Source organism: Astatotilapia calliptera, chromosome 11, assembly GCF_964374335.1.
Source record: "Astatotilapia calliptera chromosome 11, fAstCal68.1, whole genome shotgun sequence".
Lineage (NCBI taxonomy): Eukaryota > Metazoa > Chordata > Actinopteri > Cichliformes > Cichlidae > Astatotilapia > Astatotilapia calliptera.
The window spans coordinates 33,327,521-33,352,891 of NC_137432.1; the positions used below are offsets into that span (position 1 = coordinate 33,327,521).

Consider the following 25,371-nt stretch of genomic DNA (forward strand, 5'->3'; position numbering starts at 1 on the left):
GCTCTTCAAAACACCGTTACCATGGACACAAACTTGACCGGGAGAAGAGTGAGTGGTGTGTTTGTGTGTCTCACACTGTATGCGATTGCGAAAAAAACGAGAAGGAGAGGGGGTGAAGACGTGCGCGAGAGGGCGGGGGTGTGCAGGTGCAGTTTGCATGTGTTTCAGTGTAAATACAAAATAGTGACACCAAGTTGTCATGAAGTTTGGTGGCTAGTTTCGGCTTAAAAACGCAAAACTCCAAACTTAAACAAAGCGAGATGAGCGCACGACAATGTTGTCATTGACTTCGCCCGCGCTTACCGCCTGCAGCCGTGCGTGATTGACTGCCAGCAATCTGATCCAGTGAAAGACATTGACAACCAATAGGAAACGGAGTGCGGCTTGTTTCCATGGGAGGCCCCGGGAGGCGATGCCAAGCCGCTAGAAAGCAACACAGTGAGCGGGGAGAGGCGCAGGCAGCAGCCGGGACTGTGGAGATCCTGCAGCCGCTCTGTAGCTCTCAGCAAATGAAAGCGGCGCGAAGTTGGTAGGTAAGTACCTGCAGTTTTACACACTTCCTCTCATTTCTAAGTTTATTACAGAGCGAAAAACATTTTGGTGCGCCCTCTAGCTCAGCGCGCTGCTCGTTTACGCACCAACTTAACTGTACCGCATGATCGCCGGAGGTGCCGTCGGTCATTCCGGGCTCAGAATAATATCAGAGGGTTCATACACTGAATAAAACAGAGATTTAAACCCGAAGTTCTTCTCCTCCTTATTCCTGCTTCCTATTTATCTGCCTGTTTGAAGGGTGGCCGGACAGGAGACTGGAGACTTTGCAGATTGCTCGCCCGTTAAAGCCACAACAGTGCAGAATGGATGGATTTCACGATCAGCAAGTGCCTTACTATAACTCCAGAGTGAGTGATCACTGCCTCAAAAGAAGAAAAGTTGAAATGAAATCAGTTTCACTCATCCTTCTCTTCTTCCAGCTCCCACCCCATTAAGGAAAATACTTCATCTTGATTTTTTCTGCCTTTTGTACTGTGGATGGCTGTTCTCTCTAATGCATTCTATTTGTTCTGATCTCACCTCTGTCTTTCTCTCTGCTGCTGCCAACACTCATTTCTCCCTCAGGGACCATTTAAGTTTCATCTAATCATCAAAGATAAACAGCCAAACAAGGTGCCCATTACTTTACCCTGTGTTATTGGTTATGCACCATGTAACAACTTGTTAATTATGCCTGATAAGTGAAGCACAGACCCCTTTGCATGGGTCAAGCTTTAGAAGTGTGTGAGGCATTAATCAGAGGCTCATTGAGGCTCTTTCATTTGCTATTTCAGTTGCACATGTGATGCAGCCAACAACAGAATTACTGCTCCAGCAAGAAGAAGAAAAATTGATGAGTGTGTGTGTGTTTTCTTTCTTTCCCAAAAGCTGCAAGAAAAGACAACGAGCTGCGAGAGGCCAGCAAATGACAGAAAGAGAAAATTCATTAAGTCCGACCTGGCTCTGGACACTGAAGGTAGGACAGAGGGAGAAGTTAATTTCACGGCTTCTAAACATTTAGCAAAATTCAATTGGTTTGTGGCCACCTGTGCTGCTAACTACAGAATCTCAATTACAGCACAGCGGCCTGTGATGATTCTCACAAGCCTCTTTTCAGTGGTCAGAAACACAAATTGACTTGTTATTAGCTGCACACATGCCCAGTGAGCTCCAATGGCATATCAGCCAGTAATAGTGAATGCACTTGTTTCTGATACTTCTCTTGAGCTTTGACTGTTTTTCAACTGCCTTCAAACCTTGATCTCTGCCTCGGTTTCCCTTTCAGAGCTCTTCCAGGACCTCAGTCAGCTGCAGGAGACTTGGCTAGCAGAAGGTGAGTGTTTTAAATCTTGAGCAAAAAAAGGAGGAGAGATGGGTAAAAATGAATAGGTTGTGAGTGTTGGGGGGGGGGGGGGGGGGGGGAGGCTGCTGCCTGGAGTTACATGCCTAGCGTCGCAGTCCAATTAAAAGCCTGTGTGGAAGAGGCACCTTGTGTGTCATGCATACATTAGAGACTGTGAGCGAGGGGTCTTGAGGGAGACCGAGGAGGCTCTACCCAGAGAGTGTCATCACAAATTACCAGGAGAAGGCTCTCCGACGCTCACTGTCTCTTCTGCTTTTGGCAGGAGCTAACGCGCTGCACGCCAGCCGCCACTACCTCCACCTCCACCAGAGCTCTGCTGTAGCCTACCAGCTCTCTTACTCTCACTCACTCTGTCATCTCCTCTCTCTCCCCTTTCTCTCTCTCTCTCTTTCCCTCTCTCTCTTTGCTTCCTCTCAGCACACCTCTCTATCTTGTACAGCTGTACCTTCACCTTGTCTTCTTCAATTTCATTTCTTGGTGGCAAAAAAAGAGAGAATGGATCTATGAGAAATTTTTTTTCTCCGCAAACTTCCAAAACAGCAGCCAGCTCTCAAAGCGACAATTGATTTTTATTTTTTTTTAATATTACAATTTTCTTGCTTTTTAATTTTTTTTCTCTAATGGCAAGACTTGCTAATTGTGGTCTAACTGAGACGTGATGCTTCAGGATTTAAGTGCGAGCGTCCTCTTTCCTCCGTGTCTGCAGCACCGAAGTTTTGGTTAGTGGTGAATATTGTTCACTTTTGCTGTATTTCTTTGTGCATGCATGTTGGACTTTTTTGTCGACATCTCAGAAAGATGTAACGTACCTTAATATTGCATGTAATCTCAAAGTTTATATCCAAGTAAAAAAATATTTTTACAGTAAGAAGTATAATTTGAGATATATGTGAAGTGTTTGCTTTGCTTGCAAACAGATGGTGTAAAGTTGTACAGTGTGAGAGAACACAACTGTTTTATAAAGTTGGATTTTGAAGTAATTTTTGCAAATATATATAAACCAGAACAATTAAAACAAATTCTAGTGTTTTGTCTGCAAAATGTCCAAAGCACAGGGTTAAAATGAAGTTTGTAAGTCACTTGATTACAATTGCCCCTATTATTGTACTAGACTATTATTATACTAGACTAATTCTAGACTTTGCTTTACTATAGCTCGTTGGCTAATGTATAAAGTGCTATATGTGTTAGAAACTCACTGATTTATGTGCATTTTTCATATAGTTTTAAATTAAGGTTTGATAATGAAATATTAAAATTGAAAATTTCGTAGAAGTGTATAAAACTGGAGTTGGAGTTATTATATTGTAATGCTAAAATGTTCTGCTTCATAATTTGGTTCATTTAAATACATTAACACCAAAAAGCATTTAGTCTAATGAGACGCTGATGTTAGTTTTACTGTACTGTCTTGTTTCATTTAAGTCAATCAAGTCATCTGCAGTTTGTGAATTTAGAATTTTTGTGTTCTGTTACCCGTTTGCAGCAATAAAAGGCTGCCTTCTTTTTTTCTAACAGTTCACACGTCGTAAAGCAATAATTCTAGTTGTCGTAGAATAACGTGTGCAATATAATTAAATAAACTTTAATACTTTTTTTAACCATAGGATAGAGTCGTAAAACATTTACTGGAAGAGTGTCGAGATGAATTTTTCGCTTGCTCCCTTTACGCAGCCAAAGAAGACTCAATCATTTATTCGCTCCATCTATTCTTTAACACATGTAAAAACGCTCGCAGTGCAATCCAAAGCTTTTAAAAAATGAGAAGTATTCTTTAAAACAGATATTGGAAGAGTTGAGCCGACTCGGAGCGGCAGCGAGGTGAGATGAGGCGTCGCGGCTTGCACCGCAGGGTGTGTAAAAGAATAAGACACGATTTTAATATTTCAGTATCCAAAGTGGGAAAAGAGACAGCGGCTGATAAGAGGTATTACTGTTAAAGATTACAGTTCTGCCTGTCATGGATCAATGTGATGATGTGCGCCTCAAGATTGTAGATTTAATGAATGACTTCCTGTCCATTAAGATGAAAAGGAATACCTTCCCATTTCTGAGATTTATTAGTTCAGGTAATTGGAACGAGAGGAGAAATTATGAGCGACAGACTGAATTTCCGACTCCCGAGACCCAAGATGTTGAAGGTTGATCGTTGACATGCGAATCTGTGACCTCCCCCCCCAAAACGACATCTACCTTCTTTCTTCCATACAGTATTTTAAACTCATTTTATTTATTTTTTTTGTCAAAACAACAACAAAAAATGTATTGTACTTCTCAGATTTTTTGCTTTAAGATTGTTTTTCCTTTTTCCTTTGTTCACGCACTGGTGTCTCTGCAAAATTTTTGTGCTGATAGCGTCATTTGTCTTGGAAATCGTCACAGGCAGAATGATAAATTTGTTTAAAACTCAGCCCTGCTTACTGCTGTTGCAGGTTTAGACAACCATTCAAATAGTCTCAGGCCTCGTGTTTACAACCTTCCTCTTCTTCACCTTCGCTCCTGTTTTCCTTCTGTCCCTCTCCCTCCTTTTTTTGGTTTTGTGAATGGCGGCAGATTTCCAACTCTGCCGTTCTCCCCAGGAGTTTGTTGCAGAGATCAGCTGGCTCATTCACAGACTGAGGCCAGTGACTCATCCATCCTGTACTTCCTTTTGGTCACAGAGAGACTGCCACCTTCTTTGTGTTTAATTTATTAATTTATTTTTATTGTTTCTCCTCTGTGTCCGCTGAAGTTTCGAGAGATGTTGTGGTGCTTCAGCTGATTAAGAACTTGGTTTTTTATTAGGAAAAATTTGATTTCTTTATAAGGTTTGAGTAAGTGTTTTCCTAACACTGTATCTGTTACATATTATTACATTTTCTTTAATTTATTACAAAAGTAGCCCTGTGTAAAATCTCCTGTTATGTCTTAATTGTTTCCCACCAACTTAATTCCAAAAGGCCAAAATAGAGAGCTGGTAGCTCTACTACACAAACATATGGAGTGAAGTTGCTTGTGCATATTTATTTTCTGGCGTCTGCACCCGCTTGACATTTTTTGAAAATAAGGAGCAATATCTCCTCTTCATCTGTTAATTGTTTACCCTCCTCAATTCTCACTTCTGGGAAGAGAAATAAACCCACGCTTGACCACATCAAGAGTGACAAAAAAGGAATATCAGTCATTTAAAAAAAAAATAGGATCTCCAGACATGTCAAGGCATGCTGCACATACTGTGATAATGAGGATCCAGCTCATTTTGTTTATAAATAGATGTGCTAATGACACATTTAAATCTCTTTTTGCCTATCACCAGAGAGACTGAAACTTAAGGGACATGAAGAACTGTCACTGAGTGTAAATATGTGTTATATAAATATGTACATGCCTAATTGGAGCCCGAGTGGAGCAGGGCTTCATTATTTTAGCATTAGCCTGAGTGCAGGGGTGTTTGAAGCGCAGGTGAAGCTTTGGAGGGTTTGGAACAGACCTAACTCGGTAGGTACAGGTGGATTCACCAGTAGGGAAGAAGCCAATTAGATACTGTTAACAATGGGTGTTTGGCTGCTGGCAAGGAGCGAGAGCCGAGGCTGCAGAGCAGTCAATGGACAAGTCGACCTCAGGAAGTGAAAGTAGACGGTCAAAATATTATCTGTCAGGTATGAGTTTGTTGGAAAATATGACTCAACTGCTTTAGTAAATATCAGGGAATGTGTTAGTCACAGCAGTTCAAGGTTATTTAGTCTTTTGATTGCATCAGAATTGTCGTCTTGGGGACTTTTTGTCCCTTTTCAAGCCGTGAAAGTCAGATTTTATTTTCAGAAAGAAAAAAAAATTAAATTAAGCTCTTTTTCTACAACAAATCAAAAGTGTTTTTGCTGTTTTGTTTTCTCTCTCTCTTTTTTAAGGGAATGATATAGATATAAAATTGAAAAGAAGTGCATAGAAAATGGACATTTGAACAACTGGGCTATATTTGGATAACAAATGCGTAAAACGACTGAAAGTTTAAGAATGGATAAAAAAAATCTTTATTAAGATGTGTTTTTTTAAATTCATTAATTGATTTTAATTTGCATGATTATTTCTATGACTCTTCTGCACATTTAAAATGATAAACACATTAAAAACACTTTTTTAGGCTTCTTTTCTTTTTTTTTTTAACTGACAACAGAAGCAGGCAGTGCTGGGATTGGCCAAACTAACATCCCAGAGGACTGTTTGCCAGAGGACAAAGCTGTGATCAGTGCTGCGGTGTCCATCAACATCAGAAACAATCAATCCCTTTCTTCTTCTCTGCTCGTGTCTTTAGCTCAAGTTCCCGACAATGATGAGCAGTTCGTTCCAGATTTCCAGACTGAAAACTGTGAGTAAGAAACCATGTCGCTTTTCTCTGTGTCTCTTTGTCTGTGCATGTGTTATGTTTATGTGTGTGTGTGAACATCTGTGGCGTTTTTCTTTTTTTTTCACTCATCTTCACTGGTGTGTTTGTACTGGCGTAAAAAGCAAGTGACTGTGTGTGTTTTTCCATGTCTCTCAGTGCCCTCACCTTTGCTTGCACAAGTGCTCTCAGGAGAGCTGCAGCAATCGTGCAGGTCTACAGGTGCATGGTTTGGGTTGGGGGGTTATCTGTGTGTGTGTGTGTGTGTGTGTGTGTGTGTGTGTGTGTGTGTGTGTGTGTGTGTGTCTCTGTTTTCCCTTGTTGTTCTTGGGACCGCTACTGAGATATTATTGCACTGTGACTTATTTGCATAAGAAAACATCAAAATATTGTGGCTAACTTTTTTTTAGGTAGTTGAAGTGGTATTTTTAACTCCAGGTAGTCCAAACTGCTGTCAGTTGATGTCTGTTTTGAATTTTCTTTTTTAATAAAATCTTAAAAATATGCTCCTCCTTGACCTTTCCCCAAACTCCTTTTTTGTGCAAACCATGGAGTGTGGTTATATTTTCTAAATCAGGCGGTGTAATATTAAGTACTCCTGCATTTACTTGGAGGTTGGCTGGCCTTCTTTTACACTCCCTATCCTTCACTGGAGATTTTAAAGCATGAAAGCAAGTATGATCTGTTTTTTTGTGCTTTTTTCCTCCTTGCTCTACATATTTTATCCAACAAAAGGACAAATTCTGTTTCTAAGAATACTTCCTAAAAGTTTTAAAACATTTTCCAATGTCTGACAAGAGTTCATTTTTCACTCACAGTGATGAGGATAAGCTAGTTGGTCGTACTTCACCTGGCTGTATACGGTGGTTGCACACGGTGACTGGTTACTTGGCACGGCCCATTTCTGGAGGAAGTAGTGCCAAGGTGGGGACAGAAATTGAGTGAGTGGAACTCAGTGGGACCCAGATAGAGCACATGTCTTTCATTTGAGCCAAAATGCACATTAAACTGTGAGAAAAAATACAAAACCTCCCGGTGTCCTCAACACCCTTTAACCTGCAAATGAAAGTTGAACAAAAGGCAGAAGTTAGAGTTTTGAACAAGAACAAAGAGAGAAGGTCACATCTGACATTTAGTTTGGCAACTTTAATTGCATTTCAAGATTTAGTGGTCACAGATAACAGTTTGGTAAAATGAAGCTGTAAGAGATTTGGCATCAAGCGAGATCACAGGCCTTTTAACTCCATGTGACTCAGATCACAGCCTGAGATTATCGAGAAGGTTCCCGTTGGTGGGCTAGATTAGAAACCCGAGAATGGTTTTTCTTTCTTCTCACTTTATTTTGCCACGAGTACTCCTGCTCTCTGGAAATGACAAATCTGAGGGGATTTGCCTGGCTACAGGCACTTGACTTTAGATGTCCTAATCTGATTTGGCTTTTAATTTAACTTATGATTTAAGTTGCTCCAAAAGTGAATAAATGCGCCTTAAATCTAAACACATAAAACTGCATTAAACTAGTTATAATAGTCTAAAAAATCCATTAAATGTCTGCACTTTATTTGATTCGTTTCATTAATTTTACTTTTTATAATTGTTCAAAACGCTACAACACTAAAGACAACTGCTGTGTTAAAGGCAAAACATTTAAACTATGGGTGTGACTTAGCCTTGCCTAAAACCCAACATGGACTAGTGTGGTGTACAGTAGATAACCAGAGGTCACCAAGACTGTCCTGATGCCCTTCAGAGGTAGCCAGGGTGGGTGGCCATAGTGGCAGGAGACTGCTGACCATCTGAATTGTCCTGTTGGCAAACCTGCAGCAGGCTGGAGAGGCACTAACAGATGGCAGGAGGGTGAGGGCACCGTGGTTGGGCGCATGAGCAGGCATCCCAGCCGGCAGCTCTCCCGTATGGGTTTTCACCAAGCCGAGAGATGGAGAGGCAAACGGTGAGACAGGGAGAAAGAAAGGTGAAGGTGAGGAGAGATAAAGCTGGAAGTTAACCCTAAAGAAAAGGCAGTGAGAAGATAGGGGCCGTTATGAAAATGGCAATATTAAATACTTTTAATGTCACCAAATCTAGTGAGAAATCCAAAGCTAACAGACAACTGATTCCACACAAATCAGTTACAGCAGCTTTTTCGTCTGTGAGCTCCATTGTTGCTCCAAAAACACTGAAGTGACTCACACTGTTGCACTGGGTAACATCTCCCTTTGTTACGATCAACGTGGGCACTCTCTGTTTTGTGTAAATCCCACATACTACCTCCTTGCTCCAAAAATACTCAGTACTGCCCATGTATGTGTTGTATATGTGTATTAATCTGAAAAAGACTGAGTCTGAAAAAGTGTTTGAGCCAAATTTGTAAAGGTTACAGTGCTTAGCCCTTTAAATAATTTTCATCCTATCCTCAATAGCGTGGTGAAAATAGAAAAACAATACATTATTTACTCAGATTTAAAAAACTAAAAATTGAATTTTACATTAAAATAATTCACAACAGATATTAATATGACAGTTGTGAATTATTAATGAACTTATCAAATTTGATTTAAATCAAACGTAAAACAAGCTAACAGTTAGCACAGTTAGCATTAGCCAAGATGTCCTATTTAGTTTGCTATCGATGTCAGCTAACTGCTACAATTAACAAGAAACATCTTATTTTATTGAGATGAATGTTTTCAAAGAAAATAAATGTTACCCCTAAATTTTTGTTCCTGTACTACTGAAATAAAATTGGCAACAATAGTGAAATAGCTGTGATTTTATATTCCTAACAGAATAATAATAAAAAATCTGAAAAGAATAGGAAAGACATTTATTTTGAAGGCTTAAATATTGCAGCACATAAGCTGGTGTGTTCTGTATTTTCATGGCCAGACTCATCTTTCCTCATGAGAAGCTGTTGCAGCTTCTCTCAATGTCAACTTTGCACTCTGCGTCTATGCGACACAGAACCAGCATGTGAGCGGCCTCGAAGCGAAAGTGTCCTCAGGCTGAAGGAGGAGAGGAGAAATTTCTTTGTCTCAAACTCCAACACAGATGCTTACCATTAGCATAACTTAGCAGGGAATGGAGGAGTAGAGGAGGTGTAAAATGAGGCCACACGTTACCAGCAGATCTGAGCCTCCATCATTTAACAGCAAAGGCGAGCACCTACAGTAGGTGAAAATGGAATGGAAGGTTTTTCGCTGTTGCCAAAAGACCTGTATTTTTTTATGAATGGACTAGAGAAATATCTGCCAAACGTAGGCTCCCGTTCTGCCAAAACGCACAATTTGTACCTTCAAAGTTGACAACAGCCGGAGCCAACAGTTATCTGATAGTGTACTGAAAGGACTGGCAAACAAACGGCTGCTAAAATAAAAATATTCGAATTAAGTGTTGTTGGAAAATGCAAAAAAAGGTTTTTTTTATTTGCATGTGCCACGATGTTTAAAGGAAATATTTCTGTTTAATCTGTACTGCAAAGGCTAAAGCAAATTGCCCAATGTTTAAGTCAGTGGTACAACGAAGAAAATAACATTTGCATTCAAAATAGACCCAGTAATTGTTCTAACTGCCTCTTCTTTAAAACTGCCTACCATCTTAGTTAATCAATATGTAGATAATGAGAGCAATCAAGCAGTGATGGGCATGACATTCTGGACTAAAAGGGAAGTCTCTGTTTTAGTCAGAGGCAATGCCCTCGCTATTGATTTGTGTACCTTGGCACCCCGCTGACAAAATCTATTGTGACATTTCCATTTCTAATTTAATGCCCTGTGCTGCAGCACACATGAAGCCATTGTTTAGAGCTGATGTGGCGCTTACGTTTAACGGCAGCATTTTTATAGACGTTGTTTTAATGTCATTTATTGTTAAATAAAGAAAGAAATTATGGTTCAGCTTCAGGTGAGCTGTAAACAAGAAGCCGGTGGAGTCGGCTCTTAAACTAAACAAATTCATGTGTGTTTAATGTAAACTGTAATTAGCCTGACACTGATTGTGATCTTGACAGCCAAAGCTGAGGTATTGTTTTGAGTCCATAATCTCTTAACAAGGCTTTGCGATGCCAGCGTCAACAAAGGTCTCCCCTCAGGAAATGTCTCTTTGACCTCCGATCGATGACCCAGAAAAGGTCAGGCCCCCAGCGAGGGCTGCAAACAACCCCTGAGCTTTGTCATGCCGGGCCCGTGTGGCCCATCACCCAGGGGGCTCGACTGTGCGTCAGATGGGGTGTTGGCAGATCGACCCCTGCTCGTACAGCAGCTGTCTGTCAGCCGTGAGAAAACTCCTCAAAACATCCTTCTCTCTCAACTCCTTGTAGCCTCAGAGACCTTCTTGTATTTAAAAGAAAAACAGTCCTTAGCCACATATTTAAGTTTCTCTAGTACTCAAATATCTAAATGTTTGCACTTGAGTTGGACCAAGAGTTGATGGACTTTCTCCATTCATAATTCCTGGTTATAAAAGGAGAGGGCCATCTCTCAGTCTAAAACATCAATCAAAAATAATCGTCTTCAACCGCGGCTGGTCCTCTGTTGTGTTTGATAGAGCGCTGTGGGATGGCTTCGCTGTTGCTCTGTGAGCCGTCGCGGTGAGACGCGATTGGCGAGGCAACCTGAGCCTGACTTCATTCTGACTGACTGGCTTTTTCTTCAGAAGCACAGTCAATTGGATTAGCGTTGATCATGACTCTAGATGATGGGATGTTAATCAGGACTGATCAGGCACTTAACAGCCTCTCAGATGCACCGGGCTCACTGTGGGGCCATAGGTAGAGATCGCAGGCCCCCATTCAGATCAATGAGACTTGTTGTTGTCGTCTGGAACTTATTGACAGCCAGCTGAAAGCAGATAAAGCATTTATCGGAGCTCACCGCACACCCTGTTTCATGATTGTCATATTTCACTACCAGAGTCCCCGTCAGGAAAGGCTGAATAAATGGGATTTGAAGTGAGTTGTTTGTGTAAGTGATGGCCTCAGATGTCATATCCTTTGGCAGATGGATGCTTAGAAAAGCAAGTGTTTTTAATATATCCATCACGAGTTCTCTTAATTAGTGATGGCTTGGCACATTCATGCCTGCTTGTATCTGCACTGTAACATGACTTTTTCCATTGTGGGTAAAGCTGCTGTGTGCAGTTCTGAAATTTAATTGTATTTTAAGTTTTGAAATTGAATCTGCTGTACTTAAATAAAACAAGCAGTATTTTTTTTCCAGACTGTGATCATCTCATTTAATTTTTGTGAATGATCTGTCAGATGTAAATGAAGACAGCGGTTTTAGTTTTCATTCATTTATTTTTTCCGTCCTGTGATTGTACGAATTCTGTCTCAGGTACTTACAAGCCAATCCAGAAACAGTCTGCTGCTAAATGAACAAAAAAATAGTCACAATGTTAAAAAATGTTACAGTTTGACAGAGTGTAAATGTTAATTGTTCTTCCTCCTTCCCATCGTAGTGGCGTTCCACGGACTGCAGCTGAAGATCAAGAGGGAGCTGCACAGCCCGTGTTCAGAGCTGAGCTCCAACTGTAGCCAGGAGCGGCCCTTCAAACTCCAGTATGGAGAGAAGTGCCCGTACAGCATCAGGTGGGCTCCCCCCCACTGACACTTAAAACATCTTTTACAAATTATTTAAATGCTTTTGTACATGATACCTTTTTCAGATTTGTAAAGAAAACACAGAAAATAACATTTGGTTCCACATTCCTCACTTTAACAGAGGAATAAATGCAGGTGTGAAGGTTTATTGTAGGACAGTGATGACTAAATACTCACTTTAGCTTATCGTCAGTTTACTCTTGGTGAAGAATCTTTATGCTTTCTATACATTTGACACTTTTTTGGCTTTTTCATTCTGCATTGTAATTTTTATTTAACTGGAAATGACTTGCTAATCATTCCAAACTGCAAATCAAAGGACATCGAGATATGTACAGCTTTGGGTGGTGACTCTGAAGACATTAACGAGATATTTCCAATCAGAGGTATTTATGTGAGATTATGGCAGTCATGTTAGTTTTAATTGTCTGTTATAACTGAACTGAATCAGAGGGTTTCTGGAACCGCTGATTATGGAGTGGTTTAAAATGCCATTGATTCTAACTGCAGTCTGACATAAATGCCCTGAGGTAGTTTGTGATGCATTTCTTCACTTTGTGACATCTGCTCACAAGGCTTCATAATTTATACAGTAAATCAAATCGGTTTAGAAAACAGTGAAAGGATAGTTGAGTGGGTAGGGCATTTGTTCCAAACTACCCTAAATACAGACATCTTAAGACGAAGCTATCAGTTAAATAATCCTTAATTAAAAAGAGTTTAAATCGTGTAACGTACACTGGCAGTAACACAGGCATCTTTGACTCTTGCTATTACCCCAGTGCCTATGAGCAGAAGCAGCCCACAGGAATGAAGCCCTCCAGCCCAGTGACACCCCCCTGTAGCACCCCTGTGTCCCCACTTCATCATGGCTCACCCACGACGGCCCCAACGCCCAAACCAGACAGGACCTACACCCACATACCGCCCTCGCAGGCTCTCCCTGATAACGCCTACACTATGGACCACAGGTACTGCAGCCTGCAGCCTCTTACATTTACATCACATTTACATCTGGTGATCTTAGCTGGCAGTTGTACCAAGGATAGATTACAATAAGGTCACAGCAGCAGATGCACATCTGAGTTTCTGTTTTTCATTGAGTGAATCCTCAGTGGGCGGGGCCTGCAAACGACAACTTTCCCAACCATCGAATGCCATGTGGTCATCACTTGACTTTAGTGCTTTGAAATAGAGCTCATTCAATAAATCAATAGCAGAATGGAAAAAACAAAACAACAAACAGACCTACTAAGTTAATTATTTCAAGCAAAAGATTTTTTTAGGTGTGAATTTTCCAGTTTAGGAGTAAAAATGTCAGATTTCTCTTATAATGTAATATAATGGATTTAAATGACACTTCCCTTGTGATTCTCAAATTCTTAAAGGAGAATAGAGTTAGCTAACATTAACATCCCTCTGCACAGTAACACAGTTGGCGGATGTGCACTGTATATAGAAAATACTTTATACATGAAACTTTTCAAAACAAGTTTTGTGGATTTTTAGAGTAATTAGGACACAAGAGGCATTTTACTTCTGAGTTACTCCCATGAGCACCACAAGCCAAGTGCCATAGGATAAACATGTATATTTGATTTTGGTTTGAGATTCTTTAATTCAATTTTCAGACAAATATTCCAAACCTTTCCTTTATTTTTTGCTTTTTTTGGTCACCTGTAGGCATAAACATAGGGGAAACAAAAAGGCAAGCACTTGAAAACATCATTACGGATTTCAGAATTTTCACTTCTATTATTGATTCATTGATTAGTAAAACAAAATGTACATGTTCTTGATTTATCTCCTTTTTGTCTCATCAAGTCGTTCACAATCAGGAGTCAGTGTCATGAATCCACTGAATTTGTCGTCTGTCTCAGATTTCGACGTCAGCTCTCAGAGCCTTGCCACTCGTTTCCCTCCCCGCCGACAATGGCTCGGGACGGCCGGCCCATCTACCACAGGCAGATGTCGGAGCCCAACATCCCTTTCCCTCCTCAAGGCTTCAAACAGGAGTACCCCGACCCCCTCTTCGAACACCCGGCCATGATGGGGGCCCCTATTCCCCACACATACCCAGCCGGCATGATGATCAAGCAGGAGCCGAGGGACTTCACCTATGACTCAGGTGAGCGATTTGAAAAGATTTCTGTTGTTTGTGCTCCTTCAAACTCCTCTGGTAAGTGAAAGAGCAGAGAAGTGATAGCTGCCAGAGCATTATCATTTCAGGAATGAGAGAAGACATGGCGGGAGGGGGCGGTTTTATTGAGTTTGCCCATTATTAGGGCAGGGGATCTGGTTGGGCTGGGTGTCTGTGCTGTTCGCCATTTCCTGTGGTGCTCTAATAGAAAAAAAGGAGGGGGCTGAGCCTGGTCACAATCCAGAATCTGCCCTCCCACGCTTGTCCGCTCCCTTCGGTTAGAGAGTAAAGGGACCTAATCATCAGCCAGAGGCTCTGTGGAGCCTCTGTGGAGCCTGAGGCTACCTCAGGACATGAATGAACATTCGCCGGACTGCCGGGTTCATTCAGAAGGCGACAGAGTGGACCCAGGAGAGGAAGAGCTGGAGGAGAGTGTGTGTGACCAGTCAGGGGGAAAAAGCAACCTCCAAACACCAAAACATGTGGTGCCTCATTCACATCTCTTTAAGTTACACCTGGTTTTCCTAACAGCAGCTCTGCAGTTTTTGTCATTGAGGAGTCAGGCAGCTGTGATTTTTGGTGTTTTCTCGCTTTTCCAGTGGCAACGTTACTTTGCAATAGATGTGTTTACCGAGTTTCACAACTATGTGGCTTCTAAATGCCAATTAGCACAACTGAAAAATGTATCAAAAAGAGAAAAAAAAAATAGAAAAGAAAAGAAAAACAAGGTTCGGTCCAAAATAACCCTGTTTTTTCACAGTTTCTTGGGTTTCTTCTGGCCTATTTGCAGCAATGTTATTTGCATCAACCATTATTCTCTTGTTTTATTCCGGGTTTTTTTTCGCAAATTTGGCCAAATACAGGCAAAAATTACAGAGCCCAAAATGACACTGGCAGCTTGATTTTCTCTTTAGTAATAACAGTCAATTCTTACATTTCACCGGGTGAAGCAAAGCGTTTTTTCATAGATAAATGAAATGGCTTTAACAATTAGAAGAATTGTTATTGATACAAGTAAACTGTCTACAAAGAATTGTGTGCACTCACAAAGCAAAAGTGGTGAAATATATTCGATCAACTGTTAAAATACCAAAAGGTCTTCCTTGTGTTGTGTCCACTACTTGGACCAAGATGTCCAAGAAGGAGCATCAGAGTGAATTTATTAGCAGCCACAGTGGGGCATGTTGACTGGAGCTGGACTGTTGAGAAGGATGGGAGGGGATCTGGTAATTTCATTAGCAGCAATTTCCTCTACAAGTCCATTACTTTGATGAAGCTCAGAGAAATGTTTATGGGTCTAAATGAAGGGCTTCAGTCTGTTTATTGAACATTCACTTTGCAGCCCATTTGGCTGTTTTTTTGATCGCAGCATCTCATCTGTGTTGTGGGAGGTTTGGACATATACAGTAAATGGAAGAGTCGATTGGACAATGTAGTAAATCCAACCGGTAAATGAAGGAAGAGAATTATGTAGTGGGGCATTTCTATCTTAACCATTTAAACCTACGGTTTAAAAACTGCTTATGTCTATATAAAATTACATTTTTGGTTTAAGAATTATTCAAACCACAAGTCTTTATTTGATCTCTTGTTATAGCCATGATATTGATAAACCACGAGTGAGAACTTTTAAAGGTGCAGTTCACTCAAAAATCTATTTTAGTTGGTTGGTAGATCTTATAAGGAAAAGAGGTGCTTTGAAATCAACAAGGTGGGTGCGATTTAGGAAAAGGCAGATATTTCTAGAGCTGATATCTTTAAACCTGGCAAATTTGCATTAAAACGATCTAAACTTGGAAAAAAACAGAACCAGAGGAAGTGTGTTGGGGGGGTGAATTGTTCCTTTTTGACCCCAGAAAAGTGACCGTCTGCATTTTGCGCAGTTTATTTTAACATCAGCTGAAATGTTGCTCAAACATCAGGACTCAATGTTAAATATGTATAAAGTATAGAATCAGCGAGTATTTATCACCACTGAAGAACTGAGCTGATCTGTCTCCTCAGGCCAGTGTGGGCGTGGCCTGATGAACAGCGAAAAGCATCATAAACAACATCAAAAAGTGTTTGTTCACGTTTTGAATGTATTGGTAGTATATCTTGACTGTTTTACAAAAGCATGTGTTCATTTCAAACAAGTGAAGAACTCGTGAAGAAAAATAAAATGTGAAACAAAGCAAACAGCTTTGGCAGAAAACTGTATACTCACACTGGATGCAGTCAGTCATAATAAGAAGCTGATTGAGAAGATACACGTCAACCGTTTTAGCTAAACGTGCTGCAGCTGCACAGCGAAAACGTCAAAGAAACTAACACCTGCAGGTCCGTTTAGTTTTGATCTCAGAACGTGTGTAAAATAATCATCATGAGCCCTCGTATTATGAAAAAACTTACATCGTGTCAGCTCCTGTTTTCACACGAGCGCTGTGTTTTATTCAGTTGTAAATCTTCCTCTGAGTGGAGATGCTCGGGGCTCGTATCGGCAGTGTGATATAGTGAGCTCGCCCGTGGCTGGAAGCCATCGCAGCGCTGATGCTGAAGGGCATTTTCTTTAATCAGAGCCAGTGGTGCATTGAGTGAACAGGCTTTGACTGCTCTCAGATAACTGAGATAGTGTTCTTAATGCTGCCTTCGGGCCCTTTAACACCCACTCTCATTCTTGCCTGGGTTTCAGCAGAAGTGCCTAGCTGCCATTCTGTCTACTTACGGCAAGACGGCTATCTGGCTCACACTAACAGGACTGAAGGTACCAACGATGTTACGCGTGGATGTTGTGGTGGTGCACGTATAGGTTTTTGCTTCATGTGATATCAAACGATCTTTTTTTTTCCGATCTTGTTTTCCAGGTTGTATGTTTGACAAAGTGGCGAGGCACTTCTACGACGATACCTGCGTGGTGCCTGAAAAGGTGGAAGGTGAGTCCTGCAGTGACTCTTAAAATGAAAAGTATGCCACGTACCAACGATTCTGCCCATCATACAATAACCATTTTGCCCCGTTTTCTGTAGGCGACATCAAACAGGAGTCGGGCTTGTACCGTGAGGGCCCGTCGTACCAGCGCAGAGGCTCGCTGCAGCTCTGGCAGTTCCTGGTGGCTTTACTGGATGACCCGTCCAACTCCCACTTCATTGCCTGGACCGGCCGTGGCATGGAGTTTAAACTCATTGAGCCAGAAGAGGTAAGAGACAAACAAAAGGCACTGTCACAAAAAATCGTATTTTTCTATATTGTAAAATCAGTTTTTATTTTTCATGGCTTTTATACTTAAGCTTTTTGGACAGTCTTAGGTAAATGTTGCATTGTATTTCACTACATATATTGTTCAATAAAATCTTTAAGAGGTTTACCTACTTTCAGCTACTCAGAAGTAAATATTTGCTGCTTTGGACCGTTTTATGTAATTACAACTTAAATATATTTGGTTCGTAGACTTTTGGTTAAAAAAATGAAGTGATTAAGCAGTGAAAGAAGGTAAGAAGGTAAGGTAAATCACTGCAAAACCAAATGAGGTCAGAGGTCAACGTGTGAATCAGTAATATTTTCTGCTCTCAAAATGCAGTAGACTTCTTTAAAAAATAGTTCTTACCGATCAGAAGACAATCATTCTAACTGACAGGGAGCAAAAACGTCTTACATTTAAAAATATATATATTATTGCTTTTCTTTAACACACAGGTTGGGGTAAGGGTTTGGAGTTAGGATTGGGATCATCACAGACGATGACTTGGACCTCAGAGGGTTATATATTCTACAGTCCACACTAAAGCCAACCAAGTGACCCTGATGACCTGCTCCTGTTAAATATTTCACAGGACATATTCCTAAAAATATAACCCATGTTGGCGGTTGGGCCTTTTGAAATGGAAACAGAGGCAGGGTTTGTGTATGGCCACATCACACACAGTGGGGCTCAGTCACTGCTGGAGGATGAAGGAGGATGCAGGGTGCAGGCAGGGGGTGAAAGTGTAGAATGGAGGAGATAGATGAGTACCGGGCAGTGGTCCACGCAGCCCGATGGTGTCTAGAAGCACGAGCCAGCTGCACCTAACAGGGGGCCCCATTCATGCCATCAGGTGACCAAACGCATTTGCTTTGAGGCGCCGCAGACAAACGTTAGGTAGCGGTTTCTGCATTTGCAGCATGTCAGCGGTTGTGGGGACAAGAAAAAATGTGAAAAAGAAAAAGCAGAAAAAACACAGTTGCATTGATCGGGGAAGGTATTATAGGAGATAAACTGTGAGAAACAAACAAAAATGAAAGTAAAAAGCAGAGTTTAAAAAAAGCAAGCAGCTAAGAGAATGCCGTGGGGCTGTGGGTTTGGACCGTGAGGCCGGGTGGCGGGTGGTCTGGTAGACAGGTGCTGTAACATCTGCTGCCTCCTCCGCTGGGTGTGTGACAAGCTCCTAATGAACACATCCCTGGTCAGGTCTGCACAAGCTGGACGCGCTCTAATTACTGTTATTAGGAAAATATGGATCGCTAAGTTTGTTTAACATTTTAGCTGCTGCAGCGTTCCTGTCTGGAAATCAGGGCAACCGTGCTCGTTTGTGTTAGATAAGTTTGCTTTCTGATAATGCTCTGTTTACTGACTGTCTTTATTGTCTTCATGTTCGTGTGTGTGATAAAGGTGGCACGTCGGTGGGGGATACAGAAGAACCGGCCAGCGATGAATTACGACAAACTCAGCAGATCATTGCGCTACTACTACGAGAAGGGAATCATGCAGAAGGTAAAAAAAAAAAAATACAAAAATTGTATCAACCAAAGGGATCCAAAACTGTTCACCTTTTTTCTAAAAGATTTTTTTGATGTAAACATAGTATGAAAACTACTCATTTGGCTGCTATACCTGGCCTGTGTTAAAGGTGCTCCCATTCCCCCAGGTGCCTTATATAAGGAAAAGAGTGTCTCAAAAATGGTGAAACAGCTAAAAAAGTTCATTTACACTTTATAGCTGAGAAATTGTAATTGTAAAGCTTTTTTCTGTATTGTGTGCAAAAATCAGTTTTTGCCAGGCTTGCGGCTCGTGTCCGCTTTACTAAAGTGAAACCCAGATATGTATGTTAATTTATCAAGTTATTCTTTGAATTAATCTTCATTATAGTGCATGTAGTATTTATGTAGTATATGTAGTAATGCCAAAACCAGATGTTTATAAACAGCAAACAAATGAGTAATAAATACATATATTTCTTCTTCTTTGCAAGCTACATATTCATTATATAAGGGAAAGTAATCAGTTACATCATCACCATCAAACATCACTGTTTGATGAACCAGCTACGTCAAAGTGTCCCTGCAGTAAAACAATTGTTCAGCAAAATATTTACAAAAACAATAGATGTGCAAATAATGACCATTCTTTTTGAGATCAGCTACCACGCATGTATAATTTGTAAGGATTTGAGTGTTATACAAATAATTTCCATAAGCTGTATAGATGTTGATTAACTTGGTACTGGACTAAGTTTCTTTCAGATCAATTAGTGCGTTTAGAGTTAGGACCTACACTGCATATGCTGTGATCATTGTCATAAGATTATTTATGCAAAAATACTTCAGATCAAGAGTAATGATTTTTTTTTTTAACAGAATACTGGATAAACACACTTTTCTGTCAGGTTTTTTGTTTCCTGAGGTATTAGTTTGACAGTTAGAAGCATCTCCAGAAAGCATTCATTAATAGGCCGGTCAGAAGAGGTTGAGCACTTTTAGGTGGAATTATACTTTGCTGGTTGGAGGTCAAGAACTGCTGGCCAAGTTTAAATAAAATAAGGAAGAAACAGCAAAGAAAACATAAATCTGCTCCTGAGATCACTTTTACCTCTGAGAAGCGATGAACAGTTTATAGCTCCTTTATTTTCTACCAAATCCACGTGTGACATAAGACGTTTAAAAAAGCAATCAGTGTCTCAAAGATAATTTTAGAAAACTTAGTAAAACCACTCTATATAATTTATTCTGGTGTTTTAAAATAACTCTTTTAATGGATAAGCTGTTTTCGCTTAGGTTGGGGATAGTTCATTTGTTTGAAGTGGGTTTGTATAAAACACTGATCCACAAAAAAAACAAACAAAAAAAAAACAATACATGGTGGTTAGGATGCCCCAAAGCAACAAAGGGTACCAGCACAGAAGCTAAAGCCACGTGCTGCTGTGCTCTAGATCAGGAGCACGAAGCATTTTAGTCACCTAAAAGTAGTTTTTGTGCACTTTTTAAAATATTTGACTATTTAACGATTGGAGAATTGTCAAGTCATTGTATCCACATCAAAGCCAGCAGATACTATTTACGAGTTACTGGACTATTGTTGTCTCGTTTGGTTGGTTGGTATGTGTTAATGTGTGATGCTAGTGTTTTAATGGCTTAATTTAGATCAGATTCGATGTGTGAAAACGCAAAAGTCACACGGCATTAGAACGGCCATTTTTTATTTTTATTGTGAGTAGGGGCGGGGCTCCATGAGTCAGAGAGTATAATGAGTGAGCAGAGATGCAAATACTGCAAATTTTAATGAAGCTTTTTGTAAACAAACATCAAATGATTTGGATACAAATGCTATTAACTAATCCTGTATCTTGTTTGAAAACACTTAAAGCTCAAAGCACCTCTTCTTTAGTGCAGTGTGGAGGCCAAAGCAGAATTGTTGATGACATTTGGAGATCAGCTTTAAAAGTTTAAAAAATGTTTTGTTTTGTTTTTTTTAAAGATATTTAATCTTTTTTTTCCATCTGGTGGATTAAAGTGAAAGATTACACTCAGTCACTGTAGAATATGCTGTGGAAAAATGGTTTAAAAACAAGACCTCTCCGTCTTTCTCCAGGTGGCCGGCGAGAGATATGTCTACAAGTTCGTGTGTGACCCCGAGGCCTTGTTCTCCATGGCGTTTCCTGACAATCAGCGGCCGGTGCTGAAAACTGACATGGAGCGGCAGATCAACGAGGAGGACACGGTGCCGCTGTCGCACTTTGACGAAAACATGGCATACGTACAGGAGGGACCCTACTGCCAGCCGCACACCTACAGCGAGGGCTACGTTTATTAACGTCAGCCCCACAAAACCCACACCTCCACCCTACCCTCCTCCCAGCTGCCTCCATCCGTACACATGAGACTGTCGTGTCCTCTAACTCGCAGCCGCTCGGGGAATTAGACTGAACACACACATGCAGCGGCGCTTCCCTTCCCCTCTGTCTCAAACACGTACACGTCCTTTTGCTCTTGTCTTTCTGACCGCACAGCAAGATGGAGAGTGCACTTTATGGACCGGAATGGCACGATGTTAGCCTGCCGGGGGCTAGCTATGTGATTGGCTTTTTACTCATTTATGTTTGTACATTAATGTGGGAATCATTCCGTTTGTTTGGTTGTTTTTTGAAGTCCTTATGATTTTGAGCATGTGCCGCCCTAACGAGACTGGACTAATTTACGGTCACTTTGATCTCCTGCTAAAGAAACCGTCTCATCTACACTCACAAAAGATGGCCATTTGTTTGACTGTCTTTCTTTTTGTCTTCATCCTGTACTGGAAACGTGTTAACGATACTTTTATGGTGAAGTGACATGATTATAGACTTGAAAAAGTAATGTGATTATAAAAGAGACATTTAGCTATCAGTGAGAACTGCCTCGCCACCGGTCTGAACACCGCACCTCTGTCCGTCAATGCCCGTCGTCCAATCAGACTGTAGATTTCATCATGTAGGTGTTGTAATGACATAAACTCCACTGGATCCTCAGCAGCTCAACAACCTTGTGGGTCAGTAAAGATGAGACTTTCACTTACAAGGACGCACTCCGGGAAAAAAAAATGTCTGGATGACAAAAAAAATACTTTCTCTGCGTCACACGTGAATGGCCTGTGTTTAGGATCGAAGACAAAGCTACAGGCTGCTGTAAAATAAGTCATTCACTGTAAACAGCAGTGTAATGCGTCAGAGCAGGAGTCACTCATTCGTCCTTCAGGTGTTCAGTTTTTCAATGGATAACAGGTGAAAAATGTATGTACAGTCGAAGTGGTTACAGCAGCCAGTCAGTTCATATTCAGGATAATGTTTGCATCCCCAGCTAAAAAACAAAAAACATCTGATTTCATTGGCACAGACAATAAAAAGGAAAAAAAAAGATATAAAATCGAATTTCTCCCTTGAATTGTTTTCGGTTTTGTTCCAGGTGAATGAGAGGTGTATATTTTGCTTAAAAACTGTTGCTTTGCCATTAATAGGTTGCTTTTTGGTTAAAAAAAAAAAAACAACGTAAAAGAAATATTTAGAGTTTTATAATGTGATGAATAAAAATCATGGTATATTAAATTGTTCCATTGTATAATCAGGTAAATGCACATTTTGTTGCTGCTTCAAATTGTAAGTGTATTTTCTAGTCTCGAGAAAATGACAACAGGGGGGAAAAAAGAAAAAAAAAAACAGTGCAGCAGCTATGGCCTGCTATTCTGGATTTCTCTTTATTTTTTGTCTCTTTTTTTTCCGTCAATTTCAGCATTAAAAAAATTACTCTGAATTTTGTTCTCAAGATTCACGTGTGTGGGATGGGATTGGCAATAGGAAAAATTCTGTAATAAAATAGTTCTGAAAAACAAAGTGATGAGCACTTCTCAAATGTTTTAATTGATCATAATATAAAGAAAAGTTTAAGAGCTTCAGTGTTTCTTCTCTTGGCAGTTTTATGTATTCCTTACATATGATAAATCTTTTTTTTTTCAATCAAGCTGAATATTTATCATGTCTGTCCCGACAAGGCCATAAATTTACAAAGTGGAAGTGGGAAAAGAAAACACCATAGCAGGTGTGTGTGTGTATGTGTGTGTAGACTAGCAGATTATAGACTCTTGTCAATTTCCAAGTTGGAAAGAAAACTCCCAATCACAAAGCATTTAACCAAAGTGACACCTGAGGAAAAATCAATGGCTAATTTAAGACCTCGCTTTTTCATGTAGGTGAATTGTTTCTGTCCTTTTGTGTCTGGTGCTGGCAGTAATGGAAAAAAAAAACAGCAACAAAAAAAGCAGCAACACTCCCTTAAAGTTATCATTTCCTTTTGTAAGGTGTCACTATTGCTAAAAATCAATGACTAATTTAAGGAAGCATTGTTTAATTGGTTCCACTGATTTGAAAAATGAAAACGGATGTGTAAGTAATGAAAAAACACCACTTGCCTTAATTTGTCAGAGCAGGTTACAAGCCGAGCCTATTACAGTCCCCACGCTTAGGTTTTTCTTTTTTATTGATTGTCTGTAGGGAAGGGAATTGCCCTTAACTTTAAACACCTGATTGCTTCCCCGAGGATATTTAACAACATCTAATCCGACATATACAAAAGTAAAAACAGCAGTGCGGCTTTTAATATGATGAATGACGCTTCTATTTTGGGTTTTCCTCTTAAAATGGCACTAAACTGGAGTAAAGAGTGCTTGTTCAGTATTGAAAAAGTAGGTCAATGAGGTGAAGACGGGGCTACCTTTTTAGATAATTAGTTATATCCTGTGTATTTACTGTCTGAGCACTATAATCAAATGTAAATATTTTTATCAAAAATATTTCAGCACCACACTTCTGTTCTTAAGAAGAAAATGCACATAAGAAAATATAATCCAACATTTAATTTAAGCAGATTATTGGAACATGTAGACATTATCATTGGTGGTGGAGGAAAGAAATTAAGTGCATTTATTCAAGTATAATTCTTTGTACTTTGTATTTGTACTTTTTTTTTAGCTCTTTACCTTCTACATGTATTTACAGTCCTATCTATATTTAAAGATAACAGATTCCAAGTTGTTTATGCCTTATAGATGTAAAACACTATATGCTATACAGTGGTTTACAGTAACATATAAAACCCAGCAGTTTATGTGCAGGCCTGCTACTTTAACAGCAGGACTTTAACTGAGTGCATTTCACTAATTCAAAGATGGGTTTAAAGTATCTTGACATTCTTTCACTTAAAGGATTTCCAAGAGGTAAGATTCCTTCTGTAAAGTGCCGGACTACATAGGCGGACTATCCCTGAGCAGCTCTGTGCAAGGAGAACCAGTTTTTGCGTCAGAGGCTGTATGTGGTTTGACTGTTCAAATGAACTTCACGGTTACAGACCGAACACAAATGACTGTGGTTTATTCAAAGTCCCATCATTGAAATCCAATGCAAACACTTTGGTGCTTTAAATATGTGGTGAATTTTCCATGTGAGCGGTGAGCTGCTGGTGGGACAACAGCACTGCAGCATTTTCCACCTGTATGTCGTGAATAGTGTGAAGGTCACTTGCAGGATTAGTTGTCTTACACCTTTTAAAGGCATTCTGTCGCCGAGGCTGAAAATCGCCATGCAAATCCTGTTATCTGGCCCCAACTCAGGGAATCAGGGCCTCAGCTATCAACATATTTACCATTTATGGACATATGCTTTACATCCTGTGCCACCAGCCAAATCCTCCCCTCCTCTGCTGCACTACCGGCTAATATTCTGTGTATCTGAACTGTGAATTGTGGTCCTCCCCCACTGTAACAAACAGATGGCCGCTCGATCTTGAGTCATCACAAACCCATTACCAGAGTGACTTGTCCTCAGCCAGGCTGCCTTGATTCGTGCCCGATGGCTCTCGCCAGTGTTTGCTCAGGCTCTTAAGTCATCCTCAGGCTTCACAGCGCACTGTGTTTGCTCAGGTTAAATGGCTTGTGCTGCCCCTGGAGTCTCCTGATTGGCTGTGACACTGCAGTGTTTGACAAGTGAAATGACACCGAGTGGCCCCCGTCGCAGCAAATGTGTTTGGCTGTTTGAAACAAGTTGGCTTTTAATACAGCGTGTTTACACACCAAAAAGCCCTAAGTGTGTTTCTATCTGTGTTGCCAGGGTCTATCAGTGGCCAGACCAGTGAGCATAAATCATTCAGAGGTAATTCAGAGGAACAACAGAGGCTCTAAGAGGAAAAAGCAGGGAAATTATAAAGCCTCTATAATGGAGGCCCCTATTACAGCTGCTGGTCCAGTTTAAGACGGCCTTATAAATGGTTTTATTATCTAGGAGGCTCTATTTTGGCTACATCTGTTCAGAATCACCATTTCTGAGTATAATTCTGAGCAGTAATCAAAAAGTTTTTGAAACACCTTCATTTTCTTCAGAGGTCGTGATTCCTAAATTCAAAGTACAGTCAACTCTTTACTCTTGCATTTCTTTTTTTTAAATCAATTAGAGAGCACTCTGCAGTGTGCTGCAGGACACAAACACACACACACACACAAACCTGGGTCATAATTTCTTTCAGTCACCGGGGCCGGCGTGCGGATCAAAGGTCTTGGAGAAGCTGCTGACTGCTGAAACAAGCATGGTTGTTGTCTAATTTAACAAGGATCCTGTGTTTTTGGGAGG

At 40.4% G+C, this 25,371-nt stretch overlaps 1 protein-coding gene across 10 annotated transcripts; it reads left to right on the plus strand.

Annotated features, from left to right (window-relative positions):
* The first annotated feature begins 393 nt into the window (after window positions 1-393).
* Window positions 394-22,587, plus strand: etv1 (ETS variant transcription factor 1). Of its 10 annotated transcripts, none has more exons than XM_080308145.1 (13): window positions 394-533; window positions 793-902; window positions 1,423-1,510; window positions 1,820-1,867; window positions 6,051-6,242; window positions 11,712-11,841; window positions 12,636-12,824; window positions 13,734-13,981; window positions 16,665-16,736; window positions 16,837-16,905; window positions 16,999-17,168; window positions 18,618-18,719; window positions 20,814-22,587. In XM_080308145.1, the coding sequence occupies exons 2-13, from the start codon at window positions 858-860 to the stop codon at window positions 21,033-21,035; spliced, it is 1,575 nt and encodes a 524-aa protein (XP_080164271.1). In that variant the 5' UTR covers window positions 394-533; window positions 793-857; the 3' UTR covers window positions 21,036-22,587. The 10 variants fall into 10 exon arrangements, with proteins under 10 accessions (XP_080164271.1, XP_080164273.1, XP_080164276.1 ...); XM_080308147.1 differs by having other exon boundaries at window positions 16,668-16,736; XM_080308150.1 differs by having other exon boundaries at window positions 6,189-6,242.
* Window positions 22,588-25,371: the final 2,784 nt, after the last annotated feature.